This window comes from Salvelinus fontinalis, chromosome 30, assembly GCF_029448725.1.
Source record: "Salvelinus fontinalis isolate EN_2023a chromosome 30, ASM2944872v1, whole genome shotgun sequence".
Lineage (NCBI taxonomy): Eukaryota > Metazoa > Chordata > Actinopteri > Salmoniformes > Salmonidae > Salvelinus > Salvelinus fontinalis.
This window is the reverse complement of record NC_074694.1, coordinates 17,498,155-17,515,953: the sequence shown is the minus strand read 5'-3', so window position 1 is coordinate 17,515,953 and position 17,799 is coordinate 17,498,155. Positions and strand designations below refer to the sequence as shown.

Genomic DNA, 17,799 nt, shown 5'->3' with positions numbered 1-17,799 from the left:
TCATAACAAATCAAGTCAAAGTTTATTTCTCACGTGCGCCGAATACAACAGGTGTAGACCTTACAGTGAAATGCTTACTTACAGGCTCTAACCAATAGTGCAAAAAAGGTGTTAGGTGAACTGTAGGTAAGTAAATAAATAAAACAACAGTAAAAAGACAGGCTATATACACTAGCGAGGCTATATACAGTAACGAGGCTATAAAAGTAGCGAGGCTACATACAGACACCGGTTAGTCAGGCTGATTGAGGTAGTATGTACATGTAGATATGGTTAAAGTGACTATGCATATATGATGAACAGAGAGTAGCAGTAGCGTAAAAGAGGGGTTGGCGGGTGGTGGGTGGCGGGACACAATTCAGATAGCCCGGGTAGCCAATGTGCGGGAGCACTAGTTGGCCGGCCCAATTGAGGTAGTATGCACATGAATGTATAGTTAAAGTGACTATGCATATATGATAAACAGAGAGTAGCAGCAGCGTAAAAGAGGGGTTGGGGCACACAATGCAAATAGTCTGGGTAACCATTTGATTACCTGTGCAGGAGTCTTATGGCTTGGGGGTAAAAACTGTTGAGAAGCCTTTTGCCCTAGACTTGGCACTCCGGTACTGCTTGCCATGCGGTAGTAGAGAGAAAAGTCTATGACTGGGGTGGCTGGGGTCTTTGACAATTTTTAGGGCCTTCCTCTGACACCACCTGGTGTAGAGGTCCTGGATGGCAGGCAGCTTAGCCCCAGTGATGTACTGGGCCGTACGCACTACCCTCTGTAGTGCCTTGCGGTCAGAGGCCGAGCAATTGCCGTACCAGGCAGTGATGCAACCAGTCAGGATGCTCTCAATGTTGCAGCTGGAGAACCTTTTGAGGATCTCAGGACCCATGCCCAATCTTTTTAGTTTCCTGAGGGGGAATAGGCTTTGTCGTGCCCTCTTCACGACTGTCTTGGTGTATTTGGACCATTCTAGTTTGTTGTTGATGTGGACACCAAGGAACTTGAAGCTCTCAACCTGCTCCACTACAGCCCCGTCGATGAGAATGGGGGTGTGCTTGGTCCTCCTTTTCCTGTAGTCCACAATAATCTCCTTAGTCTTGGTTACGTTGAGGGAGAGGTTGTTATTCTGGCAGCACCCGGCCAGGTCTTTGACCTGTTCCCTATAGGCTGTTTCGTAGTTGTCGGTGATCAGGCCTACCACTGTTGTGTCGTCTGCAAACTTAATGATGGTGTTGGAGTCGTGCCTGGCCATGCAGTCGTGGGTGAACAGGGAGTACAGGTGGGGACTGAGCACGCAACCCGGGGGAGCTCCAGTGTTGAGGATCAGCGTGGCAGATGTGTTGCTACCTACCCTCACCACCTGGGGGCGGCCCGTCAGGAAGTCCAGGATCCAGTTGCAGAGGGAGGTGTTTAGTCCCATGATCCTTAGCTTAGTGATGAGCTTTGAGGGTACTATGGTGTTGAACGCTGAGCTGTAGTCAATGAACAGCATTCTCACATAAGTCTTCCTTTTTTCCAGGTGTTTTATGTCCAGGTGTTGTCCAGGTGTTTGAACCACTTACAGTATTTTTTTTTTTTTTAAAGGTTTATGAATAAGATTGGACTTTTGCATCACACTCAAAATTAAGTGCTGTTCATTTGGCATTTTATATCATTTGATATTTTTCTCACTTTGCAGACGCTCTTATCCAGAGTGACTTTCTGTAGTGATTAGTACTGGTCCTCCATGGGAATCAAACACACAACCCTGGCGTTGCAATCGCTATGCTCTACCAACTGGCTCTACCAGCCACATGGGACCTAATTCATTCCCTCCCTCCCTCATTCCCTCCCTCCCTCCCTCCCTCTCACTCACTCACTCACTCACTCACTCACTCGCTCGCTCGCTCGCTCGCTCGCTCGCTCCCTCACTCACTCACTCACTCACTCACTCACTCACTCACTCACTCACTCACTCACTCACTCACTCACTCACTCACTCACTCACTCACTCACTCACTCACTCACTCACTCACTCACTCACTCACTCACTCACTCACTCACTCACTCACTCTCTCACTCACTCACTCACTCACTCTTTCACTCACTCTTTCACTCACTCACTCACTCTTTCACTCACTCACTCACTCAAATTCACAGCAACAAAGGAGTGATCAAATTTGGATCCTACATCTGTACATAACTTGACATTTATTATGTTGGCAGACTGGCTTGTTATGAGCCGTTTCCATGGTGAACGGCTTGAGTGTTATTTTCCTATCACACACACACACACAAAAAATTAAGGGATAGCTGTTCCGGTTGAGTGCTTTGTGTGCCCCTGATGCCACTCAATCAAGACTAATATGATAATAATAATCAGATATGAGTGACTGAAATTATATGTTTACACAGTGTATTATCTAACACTGTGTAATATCATGGTGATGTAGTGACTGAGGCGGGATCAGCAAGAGTGGGACTTGAACCAGAGACCCTCTAGTTAACTGAGCAATATTTGGCTAACGACCTGATTAGGGTTGCAAAGGGTGGGTATATAACTGGAAACGTTCTAAGTTTACCAGTAAACTAAACTCAGCAAAAAAAGAAACGGCACTTTTTCAGGACCCAGTCTTTCAAAGATCATTTCTAAAAATCCAAATAACTTCACAGATCTTCATTGTAAAGAGTTTTAACACTGTTTCCCATGCTTGTTCAATGAACCATAAACAATTAATGAACATGCACCTGTGGAACGGTCGTTAAGACACGAAGGGCTTACAGACGGTAGGCAATTAAGGTCACAGTTTTGAAAACGTAGGACACTAAAGAGGCCTTTCTACTGACTCTAAAAACCAAAAGAAAGATGCCCAGGGTTCCTGCTCATCTGTGTGAATGTGCCTTAGGCATGCTGCAAGGAGGCATGAGGACTGCAGATGTAGCCAGGGCAATAAATTGCATTGTCTGTACTGTGAGACGCCTAAGACAGCGCTACAGGGAGACAGGACGGACAGCTCAATCAATCAATCAAATGTATTTATAAAGCCCTTCTTACATCAGCTGATGTCACACAGTGCTGTACAGAAACCCAGCCTAAAACCCCAAACAGCAAGCAATGCAGGTGTAGAAGCACGGTGGCTAGAAAAAACTCCCTAGAAAGGCGAGAACCTAGGAAGAAACCTAGAGAGGAACCAGGCTATGAATGGTGGCCAGTCCTCTTCTGGCTGTGACGGGTGGAGATTATAACAGAACATGGCCAAGATGTTCAAATGTTCATAGATGACCAGCAGGGTCAAATAATAATAATCACAGTGGTTGTCGAGGGCGCAATAAATCAACACCTTAGGAGTAAATGTCAGTTGGCTTGTCATAGCCGATCATTGAGAGTATCTCTACCGCTCCTGCTGTCTCTAGAGAGTTGAAAACAGCAGGTCTGGGACAGGTAGCACGTCCGGTGAACAGGTCAGGGTTCCATAGCCGCAGGCAGAACAGTTGAAACTGGAGCAGCAGCATGGCCAGGTGGACTGGGGACAGCAAGGAGTCATCAGGCCAGGTAGCCCCCCGAAACTACTGCAACATAAATATTGGAGGCTGAGACAGGAGGGGTCGGGAGACACTGTGACCCCATCCGACGATACCCCCGGACAGGGCCAAAAAGGCAGGATATAACCCCACCCACTTTGCCAAAGCACAGCCCCAACACCACTAGAGGGATAACTTCAACCACCAACTTACCATCCTGAGACAAGGCCGAGTATAGCCTACAAAGATCTCCGCCCAGGCACAACCCAAGGGGGGCGCCAACCCAGACAGGAAGACCACGTCAGTGACTCAACCCACTCAAGTGACGCACCCCTCCTAGGGACGGCATGGAAGAGCACCAGTAAGCCAGTGACTCAGCTCCTGTAAAAGGGTTAGAGGCAGAGAATCTCAGTGGAGAGAGGGGAACCGGCCAGGCAGAGACAGCAAGGGCGGTTCGTTGCTCCAGTGCCTTTCCGTTAACCTTCACACTCCTTGGCCAGGCTACACTCAATCATAGGACCTACTGAAGAGATGAGTCTTCAATAAAGACTTAAAGGTTGAGACCAAGTCTGCGTCTCTCACATGGGTAGGCAGACCATTCCATAAAAATTGAGCTCTATAGGAGAAAGCCCTGCCTCCAGCTGTTTGCTTATAAATTCTGATCGCAGTGGTAGACCTCGCAGGGGCAGACCACGTGTAACAACACCTGCACAGGATCGGTACATCCAAACATCACACCTGCGGGACAGGTACAGGATGGCAACAACAACTGCCCGAGTTACACCAGGAATGCACAATCACTCCATCAGTGCTAAGACTGTCCGCAATAGGCTTAGAGAGGCTGGACTGAGGGCTTGTAGGCCGGTTGTAAGGCAGCATCATCGGATTGAGCTTGTTGTCATTGCAGGCAATCTCAACTCTGTGCGTTACAGGGAAGACATCCTCCTCCCTCATGTGGTACCCTTCCTGCAGGCTCATCCTGACATGACCCTCCAGCATGACAATGCCACCAGCCATACTGCTCGTTCTGTGTCTGATTTCCTGCAAGACAGGAATGTCAGTGTTCTGCCATGGCCAGCGAAGAGCCCAGATCTCAATCCCATGTTGGCCTGTTGGATCAAAGGGTGAGGGCTAGGGCCATTCCCCCCAGACATTTCCGGGAACTTGCAGGTACCTTGGTGGTCTCACAGCAAGACAATAACTGGCAAATCTGGTGCAGTCCATGAGAAGGAGATGTACTGCAGTACTTAATGCAGCTGGTGGCCACACCAGATACTGACTGTTACTTTTAATTTTGCCCCCCCCCCCCCCCCCCCCACCCCCCCTTTGTTCAGGGACACATTATTCCATTTCTATTAGTCCCATGTCTGTGGAACTTGTTCAGTTTATGTCTCAGTTGTTGAATCTTGTTATGTTCATACAAATATTTACCCATGTTAAGTTTACTGAAAATAAACGCAGTTGACAGTGAGAGGATGTTTCTTTTTTTGCTGAGTTTACCAGAATTTTGGTATCTTTCAAGGATTTTATGTAATCTATCACAAGACATCTAGTGGCCCTTTTGGGCACTTCAGATTATCACAGGTGTCTGTAATTATCTCTGGCCCTTAAGACATGGATTGTGTATGTGTGCCATTCAGAGGGTGAATGGGCAAGACAAAACATTTAAGTGCCTTTGAATGGGGTATTGTAGGTCCACCACCCAAAGGACATCCAGCCAACTTGACACAAAAGCTTTTTTCATTAATTAGGCTATTTTCTCTTGAACCATATAGTCTATTTACTATAAACTCATGGTTACTCTTGGGCAATATGAACAAATATAAAAAATAAATACTATGTATGATTAATTTAAAAAATGGCATTACAGTTTTTTACAATCACTTTGGCACTAATTTCAGAACCTTGTGGTCATTTTTCTAAACTCTAGACACAAAACTCAAAACGGTCATCACTTATAACACAAGCTGTCCAATGTTCAATACATTGCATTGTGAATTCATATCTTTAAAGAAGCCTTGCACTTGCAGAATCATTGGTTCAAATAACTCATTTATCATGAAATACCATAATAACATTCATTTAGATCACCCACACACAAGATACCGATAGATTCACTGTGTAGTTGTTCGTACCATCATTAAAAATTGTAGTACAAAATATGTGACACATGTTTCATTATGCTACTACACATAAATACATCACTGTAAAAGGACTAGTAGAGAGAATACTACAGACACAGTGGAATCATTGAACAATATCTGACATTTATTGATAAAATACAATAAAATCACAACATAGGTTTCTTTGAATCACAGCAAAAATAATTAGCTACCAAAAAAGAAAAAAACTACAGTAAAACATCAACTGCAGTGTTCCTCACCTGGCGTACTGTAAAACATCAACTGCAGTGTTCCTCACCTGGCTTACTGTTAAACATCAACTGCAGTGTTCCTCACCTGGCTTACTGTTAAACATCAACTGCAGTGTTCCTCACCTGGCGTACTGTTAAACATCAACTGCAGTGTTCCTCACCTGGCGTACTGTAAAACATCAACTGCAGTGTTCCTCACCTGGCTTACTGTTAAACATCAACTGCAGTGTTCCTCACCTGGCGTACTGTAAAACATCAACTGCAGTGTTCCTCACCTGGCTTACTGTTAAACATCAACTGCAGTGTTCCTCACCTGGCTTACTGTTAAACATCAACTGCAGTGTTCCTCACCTGGCTTACTGTTAAACATCAACTGCAGTGTTCCTCACCTGGCTTACTGTTAAACATCAACTGCAGTGTTCCTCACCTGGCGTACTGTTAAACATCAACTGCAGTGTTCCTCACCTGGCTTACTGTTAAACATCAACTGCAGTGTTCCTCACCTGGCTTACTGTTAAACATCAACTGCAGTGTTCCTCACCTGGCTTACTGTTAAACATCAACTGCAGTGTTCCTCACCTGGCTTACTGTTAAACATCAACTGCAGTGTTCCTCACCTGGCTTACTGTTAAACATCAACTGCAGTGTTCCTCACCTGGCTTACTGTTAAACATCAACTGCAGTGTTCCTCACCTGGCTTACTGTAAAAAGCAAAACAAAGGGTTGAATCCAGGCCTGACACTGTCATGCAATAAAATGCTAATTAATTACTTAAAAATCATACAATGTGATTTTCTGAATTTTTGTTTTAGATTCCATCTCTCACAGTTGAAGTGTAACTATGATTAAAATTACAGACCTCTACATGCTTTGTAAGTAGGAAAACCTGCAAAATCGGCAGTGTATCAAATACTTGTTCTCCCCACTGTACCTTCCACCTCCATGTGGAGAAAAATTCCTCAATCGGGTTAAGGAAAGGAGAGTATAGGGGTAAGTACAGGGTGGTAAATTGTGGTTGGGCCTGAAACCATGCTTGCACCATTTGAGCATGGTGGAACCTGACATTATCCCACACAATGACATAGGTCATGCCATCAGCTCTACATACCTGATTTAGCCCATCAAGGAAGGTTACATTCGAACAGCGAATCATGTGGCTGCCTGCAACTCAATATATAGAGTATAGAGAGTAGAGAGCTTTAGATGTTGTTCGACCAAACATTAGAACAGGCAAGATGAGTAATCTAAGCAACTTTGACCGTGGTATGATTGTTTTTATTTATTTTATTTCACCTTTATTTAACCAGGTAGGCTAGTTGAGAACAAGTTCTCATTTGCAACTGCGACCTGGCCAAGATAAAGCATAGCAATTCGACTTATACAACAACACAGATTGTTGATGCCACACATGGTGATTCCAGCATCTCAGAAACAGCTGCCTACCTGGGATCTTTACGCACTACAATCTCTAGAGTTTACAGAGAATGGTGCGATAAACAAAACACATTCAGTGAGCGGCAGTTCTGTGGGCAAAAACACCTTGTTAATGAGAGAGGTCAGAGGAGAATGTCCTGACTCATTCAAGCTAACAGAAAGGCCACAAATGCTCAAATAAAAGCTGTTTAAAACAGTGGTGTGCAGAATGGCATCTCTTAACGTACAACACCATGAATAATTCAGGCTGTTGTGGAGGCAAAAGGGGGTCCTACCCAGTACTAGATAGGTGTACCTAATAAAGTGGCCAGTGAGTGTACAATAATATCAAATCTGAAAACATGGTCTGGAAAAGTGGTACATGAAACCATAGAAACAGTGTCTGATAAAGAATGATGATGAAATATCACATCCATAGATAATGTAGTCCAATTGGTTCATGTTCCACGGTAATTAGTGTCAATGGATCTCGTTATCCTGAAACTTTCATGATCTAAACATGGAATATTGTTTGTCAGTTTCCATAAAACTATGCGTTAAGAGTAATGCAACAGTCACTTATCATTTTGAGCAGTTGTATCAATTGATAGTTAGATCATTGTAATGAAATTAATAGACAGTCATCTCAGATGTAATGTGTGAATTGCATTTTGAAATGGTAATACTTTGATGTTAAGTTGTGTCATTTTGAACCAGTGATTTTAGTTCAATGAACAAATTATCTTAGCTTTATGTTATTGTATCCAAGCAATTGAAAAAAGTGTTAGAATTTTGAAAAATTTGCATTTTGATCATCGGTTGTGAGTTTTGTGTCTAGAGTTTTGAGAAATGACATCAAGGTTCCGAAATTAGTGCCAAAGTGATTGTAAAAAACTGTAAAGTATAAATTACCAAAGGTAGTATTGATTGCCATACTGTAGATTTTCTGTTAATTACCAAAATTACAGAAGATTCCGGTAACTTTGGTAAATTACCGGTAGCTTTGCAACCCTAGGCCTGACCAAGACTGCGTTAGCCAGCTGAGCTAAAACCTATAGGTATTATCTATGGGGAGCTAAGGAAAGTCTTCAGGTCTCTTGGTTAGTCATTACAGAAGTGTGTGATGGTGAGGGTTGACAACAGCTTCTCTATGATTACACATGAATATATCATCTCACCTCTGATTGGATGATATCACTGCTTTAGGTGTGACATCCCAGGTGTGAGAGAGACCGACCGACCAAGGAGATGTCGAAAGTAATAACTTCTATTCCTTTCTCAGTCCCGCTGTTCTTATTTTTGAATCATATTCTTTGCTCCACATTCCTCCCCCTCACTCTCTTTCACTGTCCTGTGTCTGTCGCATGCATGCATGTGTGTGTCTGTCTATGTCTGTGTGGGCGTAGGTGTGAGTGTATGTGTGAGTGGATTTGTATGTGTGTGTGTGTGTGTGTGTGTGTGTGTGTGTGTGTGTGTGTGTGTGTGTGTGTGTGTGTGTGTGTGTGTGTGTGTGTGTGAGTGTGTGAGTGTAGGTGTGAGTGTATGTGTGTGTGTGTGTGTATGTGTGTGTGTCCCTAAGGACTACTAGCGGGGTCTTTGTCTTGTCATGTCTCATTCATCATCATTTTCATTAGCTTCCCATGCAGTGCAGCTGACACACACACACACACACACACACATTTCTCTGGAATAACTGAATTACCACAGAAAGGTTCTGTGTGTGTGTGTGTGTGTGTGTGTGTGTGTGTGTGTGTGTGTGTGTGTGTGTGTGTGTGTGTGTGTGTGTGTGTGTGTGTGTGTGTGTGTGTGTGTGTGTGTGTGTGTGTGTGTGTGTGTGTGTGTTGCCTGCAGATAAAGCTATGCTTTATATTGTACAGTGGTGGCTAAGGTGAAAAGAAGAGATCAGTTCTGTCTACAGAAACAAGCTCTGCCATTACTCAGACACACTTCTCTGTGTTCTAAATCACCCTCACACACACACACTCACACACACACACACGAGCCAGGACACTTCAGATCGCCTTCAGTATTCAAAGTCTGTCCACGTCCCCGGGACGTCGGGAGATAGCTTCAATACCCCTGCCACCAGGGGCAACGTGAGCACCTATTACCATCTAGTAGGCTCACGGCTTGCTAGGGCGTTGTGGCTCCCACGATCGCGGGTTCAATCCCAGTTCTAGGCACTAGTGTCTGTTTTCTGTTTGTAACCATATCCCAAACCTTACATCTGCATACACACAGACTGCTTTATCTGGAGGGATTTTTCTGCAGAGTCGCCTCTCCTATGCTTGAATTATAACAAATACACACCCACACACCAGCACACAAACCAACACAGACACCAGCAAACACACACACACCAATACACACACCCACACACCAACACACACCCACACACCAACACACACACTCACACATACATTCTCTGTGGGTAATTAGCATGAGTACCTTTTTACCTACGCACCATGGGGTCACACACGGTGTGTGTTTGTTTGTCTATTTATGAAGACCATGTAGTCAGCTTGGGTCCATCGTACCGGAAACATGAATAAAAAATGGTAACAAACACGCTGCATGGACATCAAACATACACACACACATATCCACACACAAACACGTTGGTGTTACTATCCAAGGGGGGATCAAACAATGTGTTCCCATTCAAAATACTATTTACCTTAACCCCTAAACCTAACCCTAACCCTAACCCTAACCCCAACCCTTAACCTCACCGTAATCGTAACTCCTAACCCTAAAACTAAACCTAACCCTAATTGTAACCCTAATCCTAATTGTAATCCTAACCCTAAACCTAACCTCTAAACCTAAATTTGCATATTTCCTTTTGGGGACCGGTGAAATGTCCCCACTTGTCAAGTGTTCCTTGTTTTTCTATCCTTGTGAGGACTTTTGGAACCCAAAAGGATAGTAAAGTTACACGACACACACACACACGCACGCACACACACATATTCCACACCCCCCCCCAAAAAAGATTAATGTGCTCTCATAAGCAATGACAAGGCACCTGGGTCTGTCAATTTGGATGGAAATTACTGAGGATGATAGCAGACGATATTGCCACTCCTATTTGCCCTCTGATCAGTCTAAAAAAAAGTGTGTGCCCTCAGGCCCAAAAGTAATTCTACTACCCAGGAATAGTAAAGCACTCTTTACTGGTTTAAATAGCCGACCAATCAGCCTGTTACCAACCCTTAGTAAAAATTGTGTATGACCAGATACAATGCTATTTTACAGTAAAAAAAATAACAACAGACTTTCAGCATGCTTATAAGGAAGGGCATTTAACATGCATTTAACATGCTCGACACTTACACAAATAACTGATGATTGGCTGAGAAAAATTGATAATAAAAAGATTGTGGGAGCTGTTATGTTAGACTTCAGTGCGGCTTTTGACATCAACGATCATAGTCTGCTGCTGAAAAAACACATGTGTTATGGCTTTTACTTTACACCTCCGGCTATATTGTGGACTGAGAGTTACCTGTCTAACAGAACACGGAGGGTGTTCTTTAAAAGTAGCCTCTCCAATGTAATCCAGGTAGAATCAGGCCTTTGCAGCTGTGGGCTCCTTACTTTTTTCCATCTTACTAATGACCTGCCACTAGCGCTGAGTAAAGCCCATGTGTCTATCTATGCGGATGACTCAACAATATATTTACGTCAGCTACTACAGCGAGTGAAATCACTGCAACACTTAACAAAGAGCTGCAGTCAGTTTCAGAACGGCTGTCAAGAAATAAGTCAGTTATAAATATTTCAAAAACTAAAAGCGTTGTATTTGGGACAAATCATTCACTAAACCCTAAACCTCAACTAAATATTATAATGAATAATGTGGAAATTGAGCAAGTTGAGGTGACTAAACTGCTTGGATTGTAAACTGTTTAGATCAAAACATATTGATGCAACAGTAGCTAAGATAGGGAGAGGTCTGTCCATAGTAAAGCACTGCTCTGCCTTCATAACAACAATATCAACAAGGCAGGTCCTAGTATTGTCACACCTGGACCACTGCCCAGTCATATGGTCAGGCGCCACAAAGAGGGACTTGGGAAAATTACAACTGTCCCAGAACAGGGCACCACGGCCGACCCTTAAACGTACACATAGAGCTTACATAAATAATATACATGTCAATCTCTCATAGCTCAAAGCAGAGGAGATATTGGGTGTTTCTCAATGTGCATGCTGGCATGCTCTACACTCTAATGCTCCGAGTGCATGAATCTTCTTTCAGGCAGAACAATGGCAATAGAGACGAAACAAAATATACACAAAGCAAACATTTTACTTAACTATCAGCTATATGTGAATGGAAATAATGTAGCTAACTGTAATGATGGGGGGGTGAGTCGGAAGCAGGTGCAGGTGAAACGTTTTAAGAAAACAACAAAACCAAGAACACGACACTAACATAAGGCAGTATGCAGATAAACAAGAACAATACCAACTGGTGAGTGAACCTGGAAGACTGACATATAAAGGGGAGGAAATGATGAATGTAATGTAGTCCAGGTGTGCGTAATGATGATTCCCAGGACCGGTGGTTAGTACTTTGGCGACGTCGTACGCCAGAGGAGCAGGAGCAGATGTGACACTAACTAGATAGTATAACAAGCAAAAAGGACCTGCAACTAATGGGTAGATGCCAATTCTTTGTGGGTAGCTAGCTAGCTAATAATTATTTGTGGTTATCTGGCTAGTTAACAGTAGTAGCTAACTAACAGTAGTAGCTAGCCAGTTATCCCTATTGACTTACTATGGGCTTGCGATTTATGCACACCACAGTGGGTATTGCTGGTATGTAAACATGCCAACATTAACACAGCATGTATTTATTAATGTATCAAGATAGAATATTATAGTCAGGCAACATATGAGACGTGAATAGGCAACATTTCATTTCAGTCAGTGTGTATTTCGTCTTGCTTCAGTTCAAATAATGGGCGCCATTGATATCAAGAAATGTTGCATTATATTTTACGTGGTTGTGCCATATTTCTACTGCATACTTTCCGTTGAAGCGTACATCGATGCATGCTTCAAAATATGTACAAACTGAGTACGCATTCGAGAATTGACGTCCGTGCTCCGTTTCGCATACTTTTATTTGGACTCATACTCCGACCATCCCGTGCTCCAATTTACATGCTCGGATCACGGTAGTCACTACTTGCTTTTTTAAGAAGCATTGACATGTTGAATGCACCAACCTGTCTGTTTTAACTACTAGCATACAGCTCAGACACCCATGCATACCCATCAAGACATGCCACCAGAGGTCTCTTCACAGTCCCCAAGTCTAGAACAGACTATGGGAGGCACACAGTACTACATAGAGCCATGACTACATGGAACTCTGTTCCACATCAAGTAACTCATGCAAACAGTACATTTAGATCTGGAAAAAAACTGATGAAAATACACCTTCTAGAATAGCAAGGACTGTGAAGAGACACACAACCAGGTAGAAACACACATAACATACACACTATACACACAGAACATACACACTATACACACATAACATACTGTACACACTCTACACACACATACACACTCTACCCACACGTCACCTGGATTGTGTGTTGTAGTAGAGTAGTGCCCAGAGGGTGGACACTTAATGTCTTGTAAAATCTGTTGGACCCCAGGAAGAGTAGCTGCTGCCTTGGCTGCAGCTAATGGGGATCCATAATAAATACAAATACAAATAAGCTGAGGAAGAACAAAGGAGGATGACACCAATCATCTCTGTCACACACACACACACACACACACACACACACACACACACACACACACACACACACACACACACACACACACACACACACACACACACACACACAACATCAACCCTTAAGCCCAAACATTTCTCGCCAGGCTTAGTTTTGTCTTCTTAATGACAACATATCTTCAATAGCTTCAGAAAGGGACATTAAGTGTCTGTGTGTGTGTGTGTGTGTGTGTGTGTGTGTGTGTGTGTGTGTGTGTGTGTGTGTGTGTGTGTGTGTGTGTGTGTGTGTGTGTGTGTGTGTGTGTGTGTGTGTGTGTGTGTGTGTGTGTGTGTGTGTGTGTGTGTGTTTGTTTGTGTTTGTTTGTGTTACCACACACCAAACTGAGGGCTGTGGGATAGTGATATGCTACATTATACAATCCTGGCCTCATGTCAGTAATGACCTGTCTTTCCTCCAAGAGCGGTGTGTGTATATTAGTACTTCATCTTTCAACATGCTTTGCCACTAACCACATTGAAAGGTCAAAGATCACGGAGCACATCAACAACGTGTAAATCTCACAGACAGTAATAAAAGTAGAGGAATGAGCACACACACGCACATACACAGACTCACACACCCCACAATGATTGTAGGGATGGTAAAGACCCTCCAACCAATTATTTTTCTGATTATGTGAATGTACAGGACACTGTGTAGAAGAAGCATTGTGTTCTCTGGATGACATTACATTTCTAGATATACCAGCAGTCTCAGTGGGGAGGGCCATAAAGATAATCTAACCCTGTCTAGTTATACCCTCTCAGTGATGTAAAAATACAAACGGGTCACTATTCAAACGATACTTTGTGCACATACATGCTTTCTTTCAAATGGTAAAAATATTAGTTGTGAGTATAAAAGGCCAAGAACAGCAACATATCTAGTTTTTCAGCTTAAAGACCACAGCTTACCCATGATGTTGTACAACGATAAAAAATTGATAAGTCATCGTTTTTTTCAAAGTATGATATATTTGGGCTTTATGAGTGGGAAATCTCAGACTGCCTCCTAGACACTCATTAACTATGCATGGCGTGTCTTTCCACCATGAAGTGAGATCTGATTACATTTCTTACTAGGGCTGGGTTTTGTAAAATAACTCAAGATTATCACTTACACGGGCTAATCTCTTCCTGTGTTCAACCTGTTGCTACTGTCTGTCTACCTTACTGCTGCAAAAGATTGCTTGGCACGCCCCTTGTTACAAATGCAGTTGTCTAGATGCGTGCAGTGTCCTGTAGATGTTACAGGCAGCTCACGATGAGATCACAACGAGACAAGACAGAGCATTTACCCAGTGATCGATTAACCCCTCTCACTTTCTCTTTCCCTCTCGCTCCTTTTTCTCCACTCACTCCCTTTTCTTTTCCTCTCGTTCATCCTCACTTTGTCTCTCACTTTGTCTCTCTCTCTGTCTCTCTCTCTCTCGCTATTTATCTCTCTCGTTGTATCTATCTCGCTGTCTCACTCTCTCTCTCTCTCTCTCTCTCTTGCTGTCTCTATCTCTCTCTCGCTATTTATCTCTCTCTCGCTGTCTCTATCTCGCTGTCTCACTCACTCTTTCCCTCTCTCTCTCTGTCTCTCTCTCTCTCACTCTCTCTCTATCCCTCTCTCTCTATCCCTCTCTCTCTATCCCTCTCTCTCTATCCCTCTCTCTCTGTGTCTCTCTCTCTGTGTCTCTCTCTCTCTCTCTCTCTCTCTCACGCTGTCTCTCTCTCGCTGTCTCTCTCTCGCTGTCTCTATCTCTCTCTCTTTCGCTTTCCTTTTCGCCCTCCCCCTCTCTCTCTCTCTACCCATTTATATCTCATTTCACTCGTTCTCTCCCTATCTCTCTCTGCCCCCCCTTGCTCTCTCTTTTTTCTCTCTTTATCTCTTCTTCCTCTATCTATTTTTGTCCCTTCATTTTCAACCACATGCAAACTGTCTAATTAGCTCACATCTGTTTCTGCTCTGTTCATTTCATCACACACATGCACACACCAATCTCAGAAGCGCTGCCCATGCCTGGCTCCCCCAATTCTTCCTTTATACATTAGATATGCTTCACAATGATGATGATGACGATGACAACGCCGACAATGGTGAAGATGATGAAGATGAAAGTAGTGATGATGGCGACAACAGTGATGATGACGTCTGTGTGTTTGTCTCTCATCAGGTCTCCGCAGCAGATACTCCTGCAGTGTATGTAGTGTTGTGTTGAACTCCATTGAACAGTACCACGCACACCTCCAGGGCTCCAAGCACCAGAACAAGTAAGTTGATAACACTATGGAGAGAAGTTGATAACACTATGGAGAGAAGTTGATAACACTAACTATGGAGAGAAGTTGATAACACTATGGAGAGAACTTGATAACACTATGGAGAGAAGTTGATAACACTATGGAGAGAAGTTGAGAACATTAACTATGGACAGAAGTTGATAACACTATGGAGAGAAGTTAATAACACTATGGAGAGAAGTTGAGAACACTATGGAGAGAAGTTGAGAACACTAACTATGGAGAGAAGTTGATAACACTAACTATGGAGAGAAGTTGATAACACTAACTATGGAGAGAAGTTAATAACACTATGGAGAGAAGTTGATAACACTATGGAGAGAAGTTGAGAACACTAACTATGGAGAGAAGTTGATAACACTATGGAGAGAAGTTGATAACACTATGGGGAGAAGTTGATAACACTATGGAGAGAAGTTGATAACACTATGGAGAGAAGTTGATAACACTATGGAGAGAAGTTGATAACACTATGGACAGAAGTTGATAACACTATGGAGAGAAGTTGATAACACTATGGAGAGAAGTTGATAACACTATGGAGAGAAGTTGATAACACTATGGACAGAAGTTGATAACACTAACTATGGACAGAAGTTGATAACACTAACTATGGAGAGAAGTTGATACCACTAACTATGGAGAGAAGTTGATAACACTATGGAGAGAAGTTGATAACACTAACTATGGAGAGAAGTTGATAACACTAACTATGGACAGAAGTTGATAACACTAACTATGGAGAGAAGTTGATAACACTATGGAGAGAAGTTGATAACACTATGGAGAGAAGTTGAGAACACTAACTATGGAGAGAAGTTGATAACACTATGGACAGAAGTTGATAACACTAACTATGGACAGAAGTTGAGAACACTAACTATGGAGAGAAGTTGATAACACTATGGACAGAAGTTGATAACACTATGGAGAGAAGTTGATAACACTATGGAGAGAAGTTGATAACACTATGGAGAGAAGTTGATAACACTAACTATGGAGAGAAGTTGATAACACTATGGAGAGAAGTTGATAACACTATGGAGAGAAGTTGATAACACTATGGAGAGAAGTTGATAACGCTATGGAGAGAAGTTGATAACACTATGGAGAGAAGTTGATAACACTATGGACAGAAGTTGATAACACTAACTATGGACAGAAGTTGATAACACTAACTATGGAGAGAAGTTGATAACACTAACTATGGAGAGAAGTTGATAACACTATGGAGAGAAGTTGATAACACTAACTATGGAGAGAAGTTGATAACACTAACTATGGACAGAAGTTGATAACACTAACTATGGAGAGAAGTTGATAACACTAACTATGGAGAGAAGTTTATAACACTATGGAGAGAAGTTGATAACACTAACTATGGAGAGAAGTTGATAACACTAACTATGGAGAGAAGTTGATAACACTATGGACAGAAGTTGATAACACTATGGAGAGAAGTTGATAACACTATGGACAGAAGTTGATAACACTATGGACAGAAGTTGATAACACTATGGAGAGAAGTTTTTAACACTATGGAGAGAAGTTGATAACACTATGGAGAGAAGTTGATAACACTATGGACAGAAGTTGATAACACTAACTATGGAGAGAAGTTGATAACACTAACTATGGAGAGAAGTTGATAACACTATGGACAGAAGTTGATAACACTATGGAGAGAAATTGATAACACTAACTATGGAGAGAAGTTGATCAAATACATTTTTTGTTTATTATCTATTTATTTTGCTTTGGCAATGTAAACATATGTTTCCCATGCCAATAAAACCCTTTGAATGGAATTGAATTGAATTGAATTGAGAGAGTGAAAGCGAGACAGAGAGAGAGAGAGGGAGAGAGGAGGGAGAGAGCAGAGAGGAGAGAAACAGAGAGAGAAAGAGGAGAGAGAGAACTAGAGAGGGAGAGAGAGGAGAGAGAGAAACAGAGAGAAGGAGAGAAACAGAGAGAGAGGAGAGATAAACAGAGATGAGAGAGAGAGAGGGTGAGAGGAGGGAAAGAGAGAGAGAGAGTGCGAGAGCATGAGAGAGAGTCTGCAGCACCCGGCCTCACCGTACTAGAATCTGGTCAAATTTATACTGTTTGCTGATGATCTGGTGCGTCTGTCCCGAACCAAGGAGGGCCTACAGCAGCACCTAGATCTTCTGCACAGATTCTGTCAGACCTGGGCCCTGACAGTAAATCTCAGTAAGACAAAAGTAATGGCGTTCCAAAAAAGTTCTAGTTGCGAGGACCACAAATACAAATTCCATCTAGACAATGTTGCCCTAGAGCACACAAAAAAACTATATATACCTCGCCCTAAACATCAGCGCCACAGGTAACTTCCACAAAGCTGTGAACAACTTGAGAGACAAGGCAAGAAGGGCCATCTATGCCATCAAAAGGAACATACATTTCATCATA

The 17,799-nt window shown here is 42.8% G+C and overlaps 1 protein-coding gene across 4 annotated transcripts in view; it reads left to right on the top strand.

The window, feature by feature from the left end:
• Positions 1-17,799, top strand: part of LOC129828745 (zinc finger matrin-type protein 4-like) — a 116,842-nt gene that overhangs the window by 73,762 nt on the left and 25,281 nt on the right. For 3 of the 4 annotated variants that reach the window (XM_055889916.1, XM_055889918.1, XM_055889914.1), the window contains one exon: positions 15,243-15,339. The exons of the other annotated variant lie outside the window; for it this stretch is intronic. In XM_055889916.1, the coding sequence (XP_055745891.1) occupies positions 15,243-15,339 (97 nt within the window). The remainder of the gene's footprint in view (positions 1-15,242; positions 15,340-17,799) is intronic. 4 annotated transcript variants of the gene reach the window in all.